This window comes from Lissotriton helveticus, chromosome 11 (assembly GCF_964261635.1).
Source record: "Lissotriton helveticus chromosome 11, aLisHel1.1, whole genome shotgun sequence".
NCBI classification, from domain to species: Eukaryota; Metazoa; Chordata; class Amphibia; order Caudata; family Salamandridae; genus Lissotriton; species Lissotriton helveticus.
This window is the reverse complement of record NC_136072.1, coordinates 215,653,398-215,670,745: the sequence shown is the minus strand read 5'-3', so window position 1 is coordinate 215,670,745 and position 17,348 is coordinate 215,653,398. Positions and strand designations below refer to the sequence as shown.

The following is a 17,348-nucleotide window of genomic DNA, read 5'->3' as shown; positions in this document are numbered from 1 at the left end:
AAGTATTAATGTAAGAAATAAAGTATATTCTGTATCCACCCTATGGTTTACTAATTAATTAACCCACCCGATTAATCAAAATGTTACCTAGCTAATGCAAACAAATAAAGCAGCGTTTATATTTACCAGTCTCCGTTTTTCTATGAGACCCATATGCACCTAGAATAGTAGAAATGACATCACACAGACAAGGAAAAGCAAAACAAGCACATGCTTCTTTTAAGTTTGCAGCAGTTAGTAATGACAAAAAACGAAAACAATAAATTATTTTATTATTTTGCACGAACAAAAAGATGCAACAAATATGCACGTTTATGAGCACATATGTTAGTCCCCCCACGTGTAAAGTTTAATCTAAGTTGTATTAGTACGACATATCACAAATCATTAATAATTTTATTCATGTTATGGAAATGTGACTTTGCGAGTTTAAACAAAATTTTGTTTTCTATCTCGCTCCATCACAGCGTTCTCCTTTCCCCTGCGGCAATTCCAGGTGAGGGCGATGCAATGGACCTCCGGTTGGCGCTCTCTTAGCCCCCTAGGTCTTCCTCGCAACAATCAGCATTCGACAAAAATCCTTAACAGCGAAGCGGCACCCGCGCAGCGCGTGCCGCGAGGAGTTATGTAGGGCTGTGGCGGGCCTCGTGCACAGGTGGGGCAGGCACGGGCTCTTGGGACTTGAAGTCCTATGGCAGCGTTCTCCTTTCCCCCGCGGCAATTCCAGGTGGGGGCGATGCAATGGACCTCCGAGTGGCTCTCTCTTAGTCCCCATGGTCTTCCTCGCAACAATCAGTAGTCGGCAAAAATCCTCAACAGGGAAGAGGCACCCAGTTTCATTCATATCTTAAACTTACAGAACCTTTTTTTCTTTATGACTGGTCAATGGGAATCATTCAAGGTTTGAGCATAATTTAAACCTAGATACCTTATGTATTTTCAAAGCAATATCAAATACCTGTATTTAATGGATGAACATTTACATACAATCGCAATAATTTAAATGTGTCTTCAGTCACTTGACAACCTTAAATATGCTAGCTCCACCATGATTTGAGAAAAAAAACATTCAAAGTTGAAGCATAATGTTACCAGGAGATATCCTATGTCATATCACAACAAAAATTCAAATATCCGTATCTATAGAGTGAAAATGTACACCTCTCCTGAGGCGTGAGCCGGGAGATAAACTAGCGATTTTCTGCTGATTTTTTAACTGCGACTTGTCTATAGCATTTCTCAGCCTTCTTTTGCACACACTTGTTTTTAAACTTTGCCTTTTATTTTCTTACCGTGTTTAGCCTCTGACATGTAAATTGTTTAGAAAATTACTGTGACCCGATTCTAATTGCTCTTTGCACTGCTATTTACCTGTGGCTTGTAGTGGTTCCCGGAGGCCGGTCTTAGCTATGTGGTGCCGATCCGAAATCTTGGGTGAGTCACGGTGAGCAGTCCAGGCTTTTTCCTGCTCTCTCACCTGATTCCCTGCCTTTTTCCTGTATATATTGTGAGTCCAGAGCGAGCGTGCACTGTTACCTCTCCTGAGGCGTGAGCCGGGAGATAGACTGGCGATTTCCTGCTGATTTTTAAACTGTGACTTGTCTATAGCATTTCTCAGCCTTCTTTTGCACACACTTGTTTTTAAACGTTGCCTTTTATTTTCGTACCGTTTTTAGCCTCTGTCATGTAAATTGTTTATAAAATTGCTGTGACCCGATTCTGATTGCTGTTTGCACTGCTATTTACCTGTGGCTTGTAGTGGTCCCCGGAGGCCGGTCTTAGCTTCGTGGTGCCGATCCGCCATCTTGGGTGAGTCAAAGTGAGAAGACCAGGCTTTTTCCTGCTCTCTCACCTGATTCCCGGATGGTACCCTCATTGTATAAATCATGAGGTTGGAGCAAGCACACAGCGGACGCGCGCAAGGCCGTCCACGCTCCGGGAGCGCCCAGCGCCAGCCACGCTGCCCGTCACACCGGTGAGCCCCAGGAGAGTCAGAGGTCCTTCAGTCGTAAGGAACATTTAGCGCTTGATAACACCAAGTGTAAGGGGTGGATCAGTGAGCTGTCCTCCATAGTCTTCACAGGACTTGCCCCACCTGCCAATTCTGTTTTCATATTAAACCGCTAGCTTCCATTACTCGTATTGAGAGGGAGAAATTTAGATGTCCTATTTATAACTGAAACCTGGCTGAACAATCACTGTGCTCCTGTGGTCGAGTTGGCCATCCCCGCGGGCTTCAAAATTGTGAGAGCAGACCGCAGAACTGGGAAGGGGGCGGGACAGCGGTGGTGTTCAGGGACATTTGGGCTTTCTTGAGCGAGCCATCTATGGGGCTAGTGGATGGGGAGGCCCTTGACTTCTCCATTGTTATGTCCCCCCATTACACACTGGGTGGCACTCTAGTTTACCGCCCACCTGGTCCTTCTGGACCTTTCCTGAAATTCCTGGACGATGTGATTGTTCCCCGCGCCCTCCGCTTACCATGTTTCCTTCACCTGGGTGACTTTAATATCCATTTAGATTGCCCGGAGGCCCCCGATTCAAGTGAACTTATGGATCTGTTTGATCTGGCACAGCTGATCCAGTGGATTAAGTCTCCCTCCCACAAGGGTGGCCATACGCTTGATTTAGTGTGTTTCAACTTTGCCCTGTCTGCTACTGACCCCTTTCAGGTCACCTGGTCCGATCATTATCTGATCCGGTTCTCCTGGATCATAGGGAAATCTATGGGCCCGTTAGGTACGGTCCAAAGTAAGCCGGTTCGGAAGATTGACATTCCAGCCCTTTCTAAGGCCCTCTTACTCTCGTGCCCACCGGCAGCCTCGGGTCTTGATGGAGCGGTTGAGAGTTTTACCTCCTGGATCAGCCAAGGGGCTCACTCTGCCTCCAAACTCCGGTCAAACAAACGACCAAGACGACCTCCATCTAAACCCTGGTACTCAAACTCTCTTAGGGTTCTCATATTCGGTTGCAAAAAACTTGAACTTCGCTGGCGTCGGGAGTATTGCCCCCAGGCCAAAACTGCTCTCCGTAAAGCCCAGAGCAACTACTATGCAGCCATTAGGGAGGCGAAGAGTAGCTTTTACGTGGAGCGGATTGCCAAGGCTAACAACAATAGTAAGGAGATTTTCTCCATTGTTAGAAGCTTTCTAACTCCTTGCGCCGAACAATTAGTCCTTCCAGCTTCATCACAATGGTGTGAGGAGCTGTCATCCTTTTTTATTGAAAAAATACAGACGATCCAAGACAGCCCGGGGACGGGACTCCGGGAGCCAAGGGATTCTTTCTCTCTTCTGCCCTTAGTCTCCACCTCTTCAGTACCTCCTCTTACGAAGGTTTTGCCCATAGCTGGATCTGATACACTGGCCATTCTTGGATCTCTCAAGTCGGGTTCCCCAACTGATCCTTGCTAGAGTCTTGGCTGGGGTGGCTGAGGTGGTCTTTCCAGAGGTTACTACGATTATTAATCTTTCTCTACAGACTGCCACTGTACCCCTGACTTGGAAACAGGCTAAGCTTTTGCCACTCTTAAAAAAACCTCCTTGGATCCGCTTAAACCCACCAGTTATCGCCCCATCTCTCTCCTCCCGGCATTGTCCAAGGTGTGCGAAAAGGCAGTCTTTCGACAGCTTAAGGCATATGTGGAAGCATCCGCTGTTCTACACCCGGCGCAATCTGGCTTTAGGGCATCATATAGCACGGAGACTGCACTGGTGGAAATGGCTGAGGCGATAAGGGAATGTCTGGACGCGGGCGGCAGAGCAGCTTGGGCGCTACTCGATCTCTCTACCGCCTTCGATACGGTGCCCCACCAATTACTTCTTACATGGCTCTCAGACATTGGCATCGTGGGCTCGGCCTGGGACTGGCTGAAATCTTTTCTGAAAGAAAGCACACAGCAGGTCTGGATGCCACTTTTTTTTTTTTTTTATATATATTTTTATTAGATTTTTAGCACCTTTTTTCCCCCTAAACCAGGGGTGTGGAGCACATCGCTATTTACAATCAAATTTCCTAAACATCGTATCGTCGAGAAAATTCTCATCAGTCATAATTTTCTACAGAAAATATATACAGAGAAACATATACAATACATACAGGACGAATAAAATAATGTCCAATAAACAGTTAACACTAACCTATAACAAAAAAAAAGAAAACACTTTAACTTGATACAAGCCCAAGAGACCCATCATCATATACCTCTAATCAATCCACCCAATTAGACCCACAAAGTGGCTTATACTTCCTCTTTCCAAATTGATATTGGCTCCCATATTTTCAATCCCAATTTCCTCCCCTTTTTTCCTTTTCTAGCATAAATTGCCTTTTCCAAATTATATGTTTAAGATCCTGGCTAAAAACACACACTGGGGGTCTCTGATAGAGCCTAGTGTGCTCAGGGTTATCGATAAAAACCTTACTAACTGAGTGAGGAGGTTTTTTCTAAAGCTATGTGCTATATAGTTAACCAAAAAATTACCAACCAATAGCCCATGTAAGGGAATTCACTACAAATGTCGAATAGACCCATACAGAGAGAAGATGGATGTCAATCAATATCAGATGTAGATCATATATTCTCATTTGGTCATCCACGTTGGAATGATGTCGTCCCATGATCATTGAGACTAATCACTCTCACACGAATGTCTGGATCACATCTCAAAAATGTAGTGAAGACCTTCTGAGCTGAGAACAAGATGGAGTCATGTGCAGTGCAAAATATAATGTGGTGAGTATAAAAAAGGATAGAAGATCAATACACAATTTTAATATCACTTGATCGCTCCCTTATTAAAACCAAGAACAGTGCAAAGATGCAGCCTAACTATATAACTGCATGTGTACGGCCAACATGTTTCAGCCCATCAGGGAAACAATCCCAGGCTTTCTTCAGGGCCACAGTCCTTAACGTTTGCTACTGCAAAAATGAGTGAAAAAATAAATCAATCAAAGGATACAACTGTGTTGTTCTGAGTCCTCTGTAACGAGCAATACAAGTTGTGTCTATTCGCAAAGGAAAAAGAAAAACAGTATTTACAAAAATTTACTTAACAAAGAATGTGTGAGTCCCAAAACAGAGACTGGTGGTTGGCATTAGTTCCATGTCTAGGTAACTCAAATTTTTATATATATACTGACCTGCATCGTACAGGGAGCAAACCTCACCTCTCCTGGTCCATTGCTCAGGACAAGCTGAGGCCCCGCTCTAAAAAAGGCAAGGAAACAAGGGGGGTGAACAGGAGAAACCACAGGCTAAAGTAGCCTAATCTGTCTCCTAGATTCCTTAATTTACACCCTTGAAATTTCCGAGTCTCCTAGAGCTAAAAGCAAATCTCTGATCTGCTGGAGTTGCCCAACCCCTCCCAAAGCAGACGAGGGACCATACCTAGCCCTGCATCACTATGTTTAAAAACGAGATATACTATACTGTTTAGCTATTCTACTTGTACATTGGTGTATAGGTTTTTGGGGGCACGAATGACAAGTTTAGATAGCTAATCTTACAAGAGTGAAGAGATCTTGTCATGTCTTTTTCAGTATATGGCACACCCAGACAATTAATAGGGCTTGCGCCAGCTTTTTAGAAAAAGGGAGAAACTGCTACCTGTGCCGGCAGTCTCGGCAGGTGTTCTACTCACCTATCCGTCGTTGCCCCTTCGCTCTCATCTGAGCTATGAGGGAGGCAACGAGGGCAGTGTTCCGAATGCTTATAAAAGTGTATAGGGGGCGGGGCTTGCTCGATCGTGTTCGTTTACAGCGCATACTGCAAAACCATCTCTCCCACAACAAAGAGAATAAAAGGCACGTTAAACTTACTTGTGCCGATTTTAAAATCTGAGCAGTACTGTCCCCATCGCGTTCTCAATGATCTCTCTATCGAGCGCGCCGGTCAACAGAAGAAAGAACTACAAGGACGCGTCATCGCGTCAGAACGTGTAGTTCCTAACAAAGATATCGCGGGAGCTGTCGGAAGACTACAAGAACGCGTCAGAGCATCACGAATTTTAGTTCTTGCCGGCTGCGCTCGCCTATATCAAGGGCAGATTCTCGATTAGCAACATAATTGTTATCTGTTATCCAGAGTTTGGGGCATTACTTACAGTATTTCCTTAGCCATATAACGCGAGGCAAGGTAACAATATTGAAGATAGACGCCTCTAGTTGTTATTACATCATGTGTCTCAGGCATTGCTACAAACCTCGTTTCTGTCTACACAACAGATCATGTTTGTGCTAAATAAATTAATAGTGTGATTAAGTGATGAACCGGTATATGTATATGTATAGACAGATATTACAAAATGTACTGTCTTGATGATCTGCGCTCACGTTCCGCCCCCCATTGGCAAGGTCGCAGCACTAGCAGGGTAACTTATTGATGGTATACTGAAACTCATTCGAGCAAGGTCCATGGAATTTCATCGTTTAACCCACTGCTAGCTGTGGTCAATTTGTAAATCCATCTCTGTTCTTTCATGAAGAGGAACCTCGGGATGTCAGCCACGTGTTGGGGAATATGTGGTTTCTCCAAGACTGTCCAGAGAAATTCTGTCTCTAGATGATTGCAGTCTAAGAAGTGTTTGGACAATTTAGATACAGTTTTCTTGCACCTAAAAACACTCTTATGCTCCAAAATTCTGGTACGTATCTTCCTTGTCGTCATCCCTACATACCTCTTTCTGCAAGGACATGTCAGGAGATAGACAAGGTTAGAGCTGTTGCAATTAGTGAAATTGTTTTGTACCCACGGTACAAAACACCTAGACCTATGTCTATCTCATGGGAACGAGTGGTCTGAGGACACACAGAACAAGTGCCACATGGATGATGCCCTATAACCGCTGGAAGATCCCACAGTGTGCCAATGGGTCTACACGGCACATCACTTGGTCGCGTGTGAATCAATTTGTCTCGTAGACTGGTAGACCTCTTAAAGGCAAATAGCGGGGCTTCTATTCTGTTGTTGCCAGCATTTAAGAGCTTCCAATGTCGTCTAACTATTCGTTGTATGGCATTGGACTTGGTACTGAATGTGCTTACAAAGGTAATCCGTTCGGACGGAGGTTTAGGTACAGGGGGATCCAATAAACTCAAACGGTTGTTGTTGGTAGCTCGTTTGAGGGAGCGTTTGATTCTTGGAAGCAGCTTTTTGAAAAGCTTTTGAATCTGTTGCCTCTTACTTGGCAGAAGGTTATTAATGGTGTGTTGTATCGCAGCACCGTGAAAGACTTTTCATGTAATTGCAAATAACTCAAAAGGGGTATCTAGCAACATCGGAGAAACTGCAGATTTGTGAAAGAATTTTCAAGCAGTTGCATCCGACTGGAGAGGATATGTAGAACAATTTGCAGTGCAGCAGTTTTGTGAAAGAGTTTAGAATAAGTAGCATCTGAGTAAAATGAGACATCTATGAATGTCTTGAAAGACTGTAGCTCTGTGAAATAATTCAACCTGTTGCAGCTGACTTGATTGGGACTTGAAATAATGTGTTGCAATACTGAAGATTTGGAAAGACTTTTCAAACAGTTACACCTGCCTCCCACAGTACATCTAGTAACGTGTTGCACTTCTGTATCATTGTGACAGACTTTTCACACAGTTGCATCTCACTCGAGAGGAGTGTCTGGTAATTTCTTGCGGAACTGGAACTTTGTGAAATATTTTGAAACAGTACATCTGATTTGAGAGGGCATTCTTCAGAAAGACTTTTCAAACAGGTGCCTTTCAGCCTAGAGGGACATCTAATAACAGTGGTAGATACTGAACCTTTCTGAATGATTTTTCTACAGATGAATTTGACTTAGTAGAGAATCTTGTAACATACTGTGCTACTGCAGCTTCATGAAATCTTTTTTAAGCAGTTGCATCTCTCTAGAAAGGAACATGTAATTACAGGAGCAGGTACGGCAGCTTTCTGAAAGACTGTATGCAGTTAATTTAGCTTAATAGGGACATATAGTGAAGCTGTCATTTTGTGAAAGACTTTCCAAGCAGTGGCATTTGACTAGAGTGAAATATTTATGAACGTTTTAAGGACTGCAGCTCTGTGAAAGAATTCAAACAGTCTGATTTGAGAGGGTCCTCTATTAATTAGTTGAAATACTGAAGCATTGCGAAAGACATATCAGGCAGTTACATCTGACACAAGACGCACCTCTAGACCCGCCCTCCCGTCCCCCTTCTTAAGGGGATTACCTGGCTGCGCGCGGGAGTGACCACTGTGCCTCTCGAGGCCGGGTCACCCCCTTGCTCCCTCGCCTGCTGACCTGATAGCCAGCCAGCCTCCTTGCCAGCCAGCCTCCTTGCCTGCCTGCCTGCCTGCCGACACCGTCGCCCACCCAGCACCCCCGAGCGGCCCAGCCTCTGCTGAGCCGCCCGCTCGCCGCTCGCCACTTTTTCCCGCCGCTGGCCCCCTGCGGCCCCGCCCACCACCGGCCCATTGGCCCAGCCGATCGCCCAGACCAGAAGACCCGCCCTCCCGTCCCCCTTCTTAAGGGGATTACCTGGCTGCGCGCGGGAGTGACCACTGTGCCTCTCGAGGCCGGGTCACCCCCTTGCTCCCTCGCCTGCTGACCTGATAGCCAGCCAGCCTCCTTGCCAGCCAGCCTCCTTGCCTGCCTGCCTGCCTGCCGACACCGTCGCCCCCCCCAGCACCCCCGAGCGGCCCAGCCTCTGCTGAGCCGCCCGCTCGCCGCTCGCCACTTTTTCCCGCCGCTGGCCCCCTGCGGCCCCGCCCACCACCGGCCCATTGGCCCAGCCGATCGCCCAGACCAGCAGACCCGCCCTCCCGTCCCCCTTCTTAAGGGGATTACCTGGCTGCGCGCGGGAGTGACCACTGTGCCTCTCGAGGCCGGGTCACCCCCTTGCTCCCTCGCCTGCTGACCTGATAGCCAGCCAGCCTCCTTGCCAGCCAGCCTCCTTGCCTGCCTGCCTGCCTGCCGACACCGTCGCCCCCCCAGCACCCCCGAGCGGCCCAGCCTCTGCTGAGCCGCCCGCTCGCCACTTTTTCCCGCCGCTGGCCCCCCTGCGGCCCCGCCCACCACCGGCCCATTGGCCCAGCCGATCGCCCAGACCAGCAGACCCCTCCCCCTTCTTATGACGCCCCCGGAGCGACCGCGCAGCGGATGCGCGCAGCGGGAGCACCGACTGAGCGCCGAAGGTGCGCCAAAGGTAAGCCCGTCTGCGCCCGTCCGTGCCTGGACCGCGCCCAGCGCCAGGACCCCTGGCCCCCACCGACGGAAGCCGACCCTACGGACCTACGATGCCACCGAACTCAACGCACTCAACACCGGCCGAACCCCGGGCTGCTGCCGAGCCACACCGAGACGCACCCACGGACCCTTCAGCTGCCACTCCTGCAACTTCACCTGCAACCGGACCCACGCCACACCAGCACCCACCAAGCCAAACTCCAGCAGCACCCACCTGAGGTGCATCCTGCTCAACACCCGCTCCGTCCACAGACACGCCGTCGAGCTCTGGAACCTGCTCGACACCACAGACCCAGACGTCGCCTTCCTCACGGAAACCTGGATGAACGCCTCCTCAGCGCCCGACATCGCCATCGCCATCCCGGATGGCTACAAGATCATCTGGAGGGACCGCGTCAACCAGACAGGAGGAGGCATCGCCATCATCCACAGGAACACCATCCGCATCACGACCAACACCGACGACAAACTCGCACCCGCCGAACACCTGCACTTCCAGATCCACGTCAACCCCAAGACCACCCTCAGAGGCACCCTCATCTACAGACCCCCGGGACCACGCACACAATTCAGCGAGGACATCGCCGACTTCGTCAGCCCACTCGCCCTCCCCTCCGCCGACTACATCCTCCTCGGGGACCTCAACTTCCACCTGGAGAACAACAACGACCGCAACACCACCACCCTGCTGGACAACCTCGCCAACCTCGGACTCAAGCAACTGGTGACCACCCCCATCCACTACGCCGGACAAAAACTCGACCCGATCTTCTCTTCCAGCAAGGACATCGCCTTCAGCCACGCCACGGGACTCCACTGGACGGACCACAGCTGCGTCCACTTCAGCTTCAGAAGAACCACGCTCCACCATCACCAGCAACAGGTTCCCCGCAGAAGCTGGAACAAGATCACTGCAGACCAGCTCGTTACCTCCCTGAGCAAGAACCCTCCCACCAGCACAACGAACCCCAGCCAAGCGGCCACCAACCTCATGAAATGGATCAGCGACTGCGCAGACGACCTCGCCCCTCTGAAGACCCAGCCGAGCAGACCCGGCAGCAAGAAAGCCCCATGGTTTAATGACGAACTCAAGAGCTCCAAGAAGAACTGCAGAGCACTCGAGAAAACCTGGCGCAGAGACCCAACACCGGACAACATGACTACCCTCAAGCTCGCCACCCGAAAACACCACCAACTGATCCGCGCCACCAAGAAAACCGCATTCAAGGAACCACTGGACAACAACGCACATAACAGCAAGGAACTCTTCAACATCGTGAAAGAGCTCTCCAACCCCAACGCCGGAAACAACGACATCACCCCTTCGCAAGACCTCTGCAACTCCCTCGCCTCCTACTTCCACAACAAGATCGCAGACATACACAACAGCTTCAGCACTCAACCGACGCACGCCACGACCGAACCACCGCCCCCCTCCACCACCCTCCGCGCCTGGACCCCGATCAGCACCGAAGACACCATCCGCACGATGAACTCCATCCACTCCGGATCTCCGACAGACCCCTGCCCTCACCACGTCTTCAACAAGGCCGACGCTGTCATCGCACCCCACCTGCGGGACATCATCAACACCTCCTTCGACATCGCCACCTTCCCGGAGAGCTGGAAGCACGCCGAACTCAGCGCTCTACTCAAGAAACCATCAGCAGACCCTACCGACCTCAAGAACTACCGCCCCATCTCGCTGCTCCCGTTTCCGGCCAAAGTCATCGAGAAGACCGTCAACAAGCAACTGGCCGCCTTCCTCGAGACGAACGGCTCCCTCGACCTCTCGCAGTCTGGCTTCCGGGCCAACCACAGCACCGAGACCGCCCTGATCGCAGCTACAGATGACATCCGAGCCCTGCTCGACAACGGAGAAACAGCGGCCCTCATCCTCCTGGACCTCTCCGCGGCCTTCGACACTGTCTGCCACCGTACCCTAGTACAGCGCCTCAGCAACGTCGGAATCCAGGAGAAGGCACTGGAGTGGATCACCTCCTTCCTCGCCGGAAGGACACAGAGAGTCCACCTCCCCCCGTTCAGATCAGAGGCCACCGAAGTCATCTGCGGCGTTCCTCAAGGCTCCTCGCTCAGCCCAACACTCTTCAACGTCTACATGAGACCCCTCGCAGCCATCGCACGCCAGCACAACCGGAACATCATCTCCTACGCCGACGACACCCAGCTGATCCTCTCCCTCACTAACGACCCCGCCACCGCCAGAGCCAACCTGCATGAAGGGATGACAGACGTTGCCACATGGATGTCGAACAGCCGCCTGAAACTGAACTCGGACAAGACGGAAGTCCTCATCCTGGGATCCTCCCCCTCCGCCTGGGACGACTCCTGGTGGCCCCCCGCCCTGGGCAGCGCACCCAAACCCACAGACCACGCACGCAACCTGGGCTTCATCCTGGACTCCTCCCTCTCCATGACCAGACAAGTCAACGCCGTCTCCTCGTCATGCTTCAACATCCTGTGCATGCTACGTAAGATCTTCCGTTGGATCCCCACCGAGACCAGGAAGACGGTCACCCAGGCCCTCGTCACCAGCCGTCTGGACTACGGCAACTCCCTCTACGCCGGAACCACCGCCAAACTCCAGAAGAGACTCCAGCGGATCCAGAACACCTCAGCACGACTCATCCTGGACATCCCCCGCCGCAGCCACATCTCCGGACACCTGAGAGACCTGCACTGGCTCCCGGTCAACAAGAGAATCACCTTCCGGCTCCTCACCCACGCACACAAAGCCCTACACAACCAAGGACCAGGATACCTCAACAGCCGTCTCAACTTCTACGCTCCCAAACGCAAGCTTCGATCGACCAGCCACGCCCTCGCCGCCGTCCCCCGCATCCGAAGAGCCACCACAGGAGGAAGGTCCTTCTCCTACCTGGCCGCCAAGACTTGGAACTCCCTTCCGACCCACCTCCGCCTCACCCAGGACCACCGCGCCTTCAGGAAGCAGCTCAAGACCTGGCTGTTCGAGCAGTAGCGGACCCCCTCCCCCCAGCGCCTTGAGACCCTCCGGGTGAGTAGTGCGCTATACAAATGCTCTGATTGATTGATTGATTGATTGATTGACATCTTTGTGGAAGACTTTTCAAGCAACTACATCTGACTCCACAGGGACATTTGGTAATGTCCCGTGGAGCTGAAGATTTTTGTAATACTTTTCATGCAGTTGCATCTGCTTCAAGAGGAATGTCTAGTGATGCCTTTTGTCACATAAACAATAGGAAATCTAGTAACGATTTGCAGTTCTGCAGCTGTGTGATAGACATTTCAAACACATTTTACTTGTGGGGTAAATTTTGTAACAGCTTGAGGGACCACACATTCTGAGAGCCTTTGCATCAGTTGCATCTGACTAAAAAAGGGCATCTATTAACATGTTGTGGTACTGCATTATTCTGAACGCCTTTTCAAGAAAATTCATCTCATTACTTATTCAGTGTCCTGTGGCAATGCATCCTTGTGAAAGACCTTTTCTACAGCTGCATCGATCTAGAACATGCCAGGCCTCTGCCAATGCTTGTTACATTCTGACAGGTTTGCAGTCTACAATGGCGCTCATTAATATTGCTGGAATCCAACATTATTGCTAAGGAACTTCATCAGAAAATCAGTTTCTGGAATAGGAAAAATGCAGTCAGCTGCAGAAGGGTGAGAACCTCTCTGCTCACAGCAGAGGATGCTGTGACCCCACCCCTAATTGAAGAAGCAACTGTGGTGTTCGGAAAAATATGGTCCAAATTGATTACTTTGATTTAGAATGAAGACCGTCCTACCCTGTAGGGTGCAAACTAACAACATTGTGGACATCTGCACCTCTAGAGAGTTGAAGATTGAGGTCAGTTGCATTTTGCAAACAACGTTTTCAAGACATTCTTGAAACCCAACAAGGCATTGACAAAAGCTAAGGCAGTGCTCGGCCAGACATTGCAGCCCACCTCCTTACACATAGGTAAATGTCCAGTTTGTTAGTGGCAGAGTTTAATTTAAGCAGCTTTAACAGTGTCAGTGTAGGTGGATAATAAAATAGGGCTCGATTAAATGCCCCATATTGTATGAGATGAATCGCCCAAAAAAAGTAACGGGCATTTAACAACTTGCAAGTCCTATAATTCATATTTGGAAATTGAGGGATTCCAACCATACTTATGCCAGGTAACAAGATCATCACATCGATTTGTTCTCACAAGAATGAGATTAGGCCTCGTCCATCACCTGGTAGCATTCCCTTGTGTAAAAAAGTATCCAGCTTCCCCCTGCCCATGTGATGGACATACAAAACAGAGCACTTTGCACTTTCTCCTTATATGTGGCTTGTATTTGAACCTCCGTACTGCTTTCCTTAAACCCTTGTTTAAAAAATATTGCACTTTAACTACGAATGCTGCTATGAGTCTGTTGTTTACATTGCGAAAGCCAGATATCTGTTTCGACATATATTTTAAGATCAATTGATGTAAGGAAAAGTATGTTGTTTTAAATTGTTTTAATAGTCATGATTGTATACCATTAACTAAATCATTTGTACAGGCTTTTTAATAATGTTTTATATGTGCTTTTATGGTTGTTTTATCATAACCGAATAAAGCTTATGGAATTGATATGAATCAATAGTGCAGTGTGCAGTGTACATCATGGAACTACTTTTGCCCAATCCGATTTACTCTTGTTCACAAGTGACTTTCGATACCTTGAAAGCCACTCCTGTGCTTTGCCATACATAACCTTGCCCTTTTAATGGCTGACAATTTAAAAGAAGAAATTAGCTGCTCTGTCCCGACTGTTACTAAAATGCTGATAGCTCGGAATCCTTTCTTTCTTTGATACAGTCCTCAAATCACCCTGATGACAGTAGCCACAATCACAATGTTTGGAAGTAGATTCACTATAGTGCTGAATTACATTTGTTTCATAAACAAGCTTTTCCCAAGTTCATCGTGCAAGCTTGTAACTGAACGTGCCTCTTTATTAGTTGGTCATTTTTACAACAAAAACCTTCACACACACATAAATGCATGAAGCAATGAAGTGATACTTTCTGTTACAAACCAGAGCTAGAGGCTTTGCTGTTTGCTTTGCCTTTTTATGTCCCATTGATATGCCATGTATCGGCATTAGCGCAAAAACCTGAAAACAGGAAGTGGTGAGTTCCTACATTCATAAACTGCAGATGTCTGTGGTTACTTGTCAAATTTTCTAGTACAAAGAAAATAAATATTTAACTATTGTATTTCTCTGTGTACAATATAATAAACTTGAGGAGGGAGAAAGAAAATATTATAAATATGCATTATCTAAAAAATATGCTATTGCCTAATTTCTAAAATAAGGCATGCCAGTGTTACGTAGTACAAACCCTGCATTGTAATGTCGAAACTATTTTTCCCCAACGGTAACATGATTGTACAAAAGGTCATTAGGCAAAATCATATTTTAGTGTACCAGCTTTCAATACCATGCACATATTTTTCTTAGGCAGTTATCGTAAATCATTTACCACATTGCAATCACCAAGCCCAGCATGTAATGTGAAGCAAAAAGTGAAAAATAATTTGATATTTATACTTTAAGAGATTTAAATTTCAATTGTTTACCTTATTCATAATTTGTAGAAAACTATTTTCAAAATCATTGACAAACCTACTAATACAACCTCTAATCGGATTCCTTCTTCTTCATTCAAATGTCTTTTTTTATTGAAAATTTTCAGTGTGAAAATCGTATTTTCCAAAAAAGCACTTTCCTAATTAATGTTCTTTACAAATTGTCATTCAACCATTTAATGTAGTTATTGACCATCCTCATTCCCAGTGATTGGTGTGTCGGCCAGGTAATGAAGGCCAGCATACCGTGAAATGCATTGTCATAGTGGTCATGCATAACTTGCACACCTGCGTGCTTGAGTCTCGCTGCATACATAAAACCATCATCTCTTAGGACATCATACATACAGGTAAGTATATATGTTAGGGGCAATTTGCTCAATTTTTCATCATCAACCAAAAGCGGCGCTGCCCTTGGATCTGTAATCTGAGGATACTTTTTCAGAAATTCTGATCTTCCATCTTTTGGGCTGTGATAAACATGATCTTTTTTCAGGTCTTCCGGCAAGAGGTTACTCCAGTTTGCAAATTTAATGAGATTGTTTGATTCTGAAGTGATATGTATGTTGGATTCCATGGCTTCAATTAAAGACTTGTCAGTGGCAAAGTATGTACTCCAGAACCTGGCCATGCTTTTCCTCTTAAGAACAGGCATGTCACTATTATCGCGATATGATGGGGTGTCCAGGTCAATGTTCTGCAGTGCAGGGTAGATCAAAGATTGAACTTTAGGCTTAACATCAACTTCACTGTCCTCTTGTAGCTGTAAAGACAATATTTTTGCAATTTGTTTAGAGTCCAGCCTATCTTCATGACAGATAAATCAATGGGTATTAGGATACTAAATGCTTTATTACACAACAATAGTGCTAAAAAGAGATACATGTCTTATGTACAAACATAATTAAAAACAAGTGGTTCATACATTGCTGCACATGTTCTTATCCAACTATTCTCTACCTAAGGCAAACTATTCACTGAAAGCTATAACTCATATTAACATGCTTAAATACAATGAGAGTAATGCCAGGAACTAAGACTGATAGAAAATGGTACTGAGTCTCACCCAAGAGTTTACAAACTATTAGAAATAAATGTAGTGCCTGTGCTGTTGATTTTATTTTCGCCCTTTTAGTGACTCTTTTGCACAATAGACGGGCTCTCCAGTTACTGCAAGTTTTTGTACAAAGATTAGTACTAATATTTGGCCCACACGCACACATCCAACCACATTGAGGAAATTATTTAGCAATAGACATAATTTAAAAAGTAAGAGGGATCCTAATTGTATGTGATCTTGCAACAGGTCTGTTCCACAAAGGATTGAGATCTTAAGGTAATGGGTTGATCTTCTGGAACAAGGAATATTTTTGAAAGAAGAGATGGTGCAATCTGGATTATTTGATAAGGTGAGATGGTCTCTTGTTAAGAGTATTCTGATACTCCTACCTTTCCAAAATGTATGGCGTTTTGATCTGCAAGTAGAGCAGGTGCAGAGAAGATTAAGTAAAAATTAGTTGGAATAGGAATCATTTGGATTGGAATGTTTGTAGGATACCTTGGTGTATATATATAAAGTCAGGTCTCTGTGCGAGAATATGGGTGACAAAATAGATGTACCTTTCCACAAAACTGAATGCAAGATATTAACTTACAGCAATATTGAGTGTGGAATACTAACAACCACTATAAGGTACACATTTACTATGTTTAACTCAACATGTATGTACATTTATAAATGTTTTCCATGCCTATGTACCTTGACAGAAGGGCTGATTCACAAAGGTAACTTCAACATTTGAGTAAGTTTAATACTGTTTGACTACTCACAAATTCTGAGTGTAAAGTTGCTCAAAATGTATCTCACATGTACCACCCCCTAAAAAAAGGATGTAGAGTCATATTTATGAGTGTAGTTGCTACTGCTGCCAAAGTACTAGTAAGTCCAGCGCCACATATGACCACTGGTACTGCAACACCATGCCATAGAAAATAATGATGTAGAGACTCAAAAAAATCCATAGGAAATAATGTTCAATTAAATCAAATTACTTTAAATAGATAACAATATATATACATTTAATATAATGTTAATACAAATACAAATAGTACATGTTTAATATTAAAGTGTAAAATATTTTAACAAGCATTTTTAAAGTGAAAATTAACTTAACTTTATAAAATGTCAACGAATTACAATTATTCTATAATCACTTATAATAGCTATTAAAGCATATTAAAATTTATCGGGTTATTTAAAAAATTAATTTGTAGAATTTTTTTATTGTAATTTTATAAATATAAATTCATTACAGAGTTATTTAAAAACGTTAATAGTGCTGTGGCATTTATCCTTTGTTCTACATTTCAACTAGATATATTTAAATATTTTACCTTAATATGTAATGTAAAATATATTTTGTATTTAAATAACCTTTTTTTCCATACTTTACCTGTTGTAACATCATATGATCAATAGAGACGAAGGGGTTTCTTTTGCTTTTCT

General features: G+C 46.0%; 1 protein-coding gene across 1 annotated transcript in view; it reads right to left on the bottom strand.

Annotated features, from left to right (window-relative positions):
- Positions 1 to 13,710: 13,710 nt before the first annotated feature.
- LOC144792503 (arylacetamide deacetylase-like) overlaps positions 13,711 to 17,348 on the bottom strand; it is a 79,669-nt gene continuing 76,031 nt past the window's right edge. Inside the window, exon 5 of the mRNA XM_078667553.1 lies at positions 13,711 to 15,605. Coding sequence (XP_078523679.1) covers positions 14,997 to 15,605 — 609 coding nt within the window. The 3' untranslated portion in view covers positions 13,711 to 14,996. The remainder of the gene's footprint in view (positions 15,606 to 17,348) is intronic.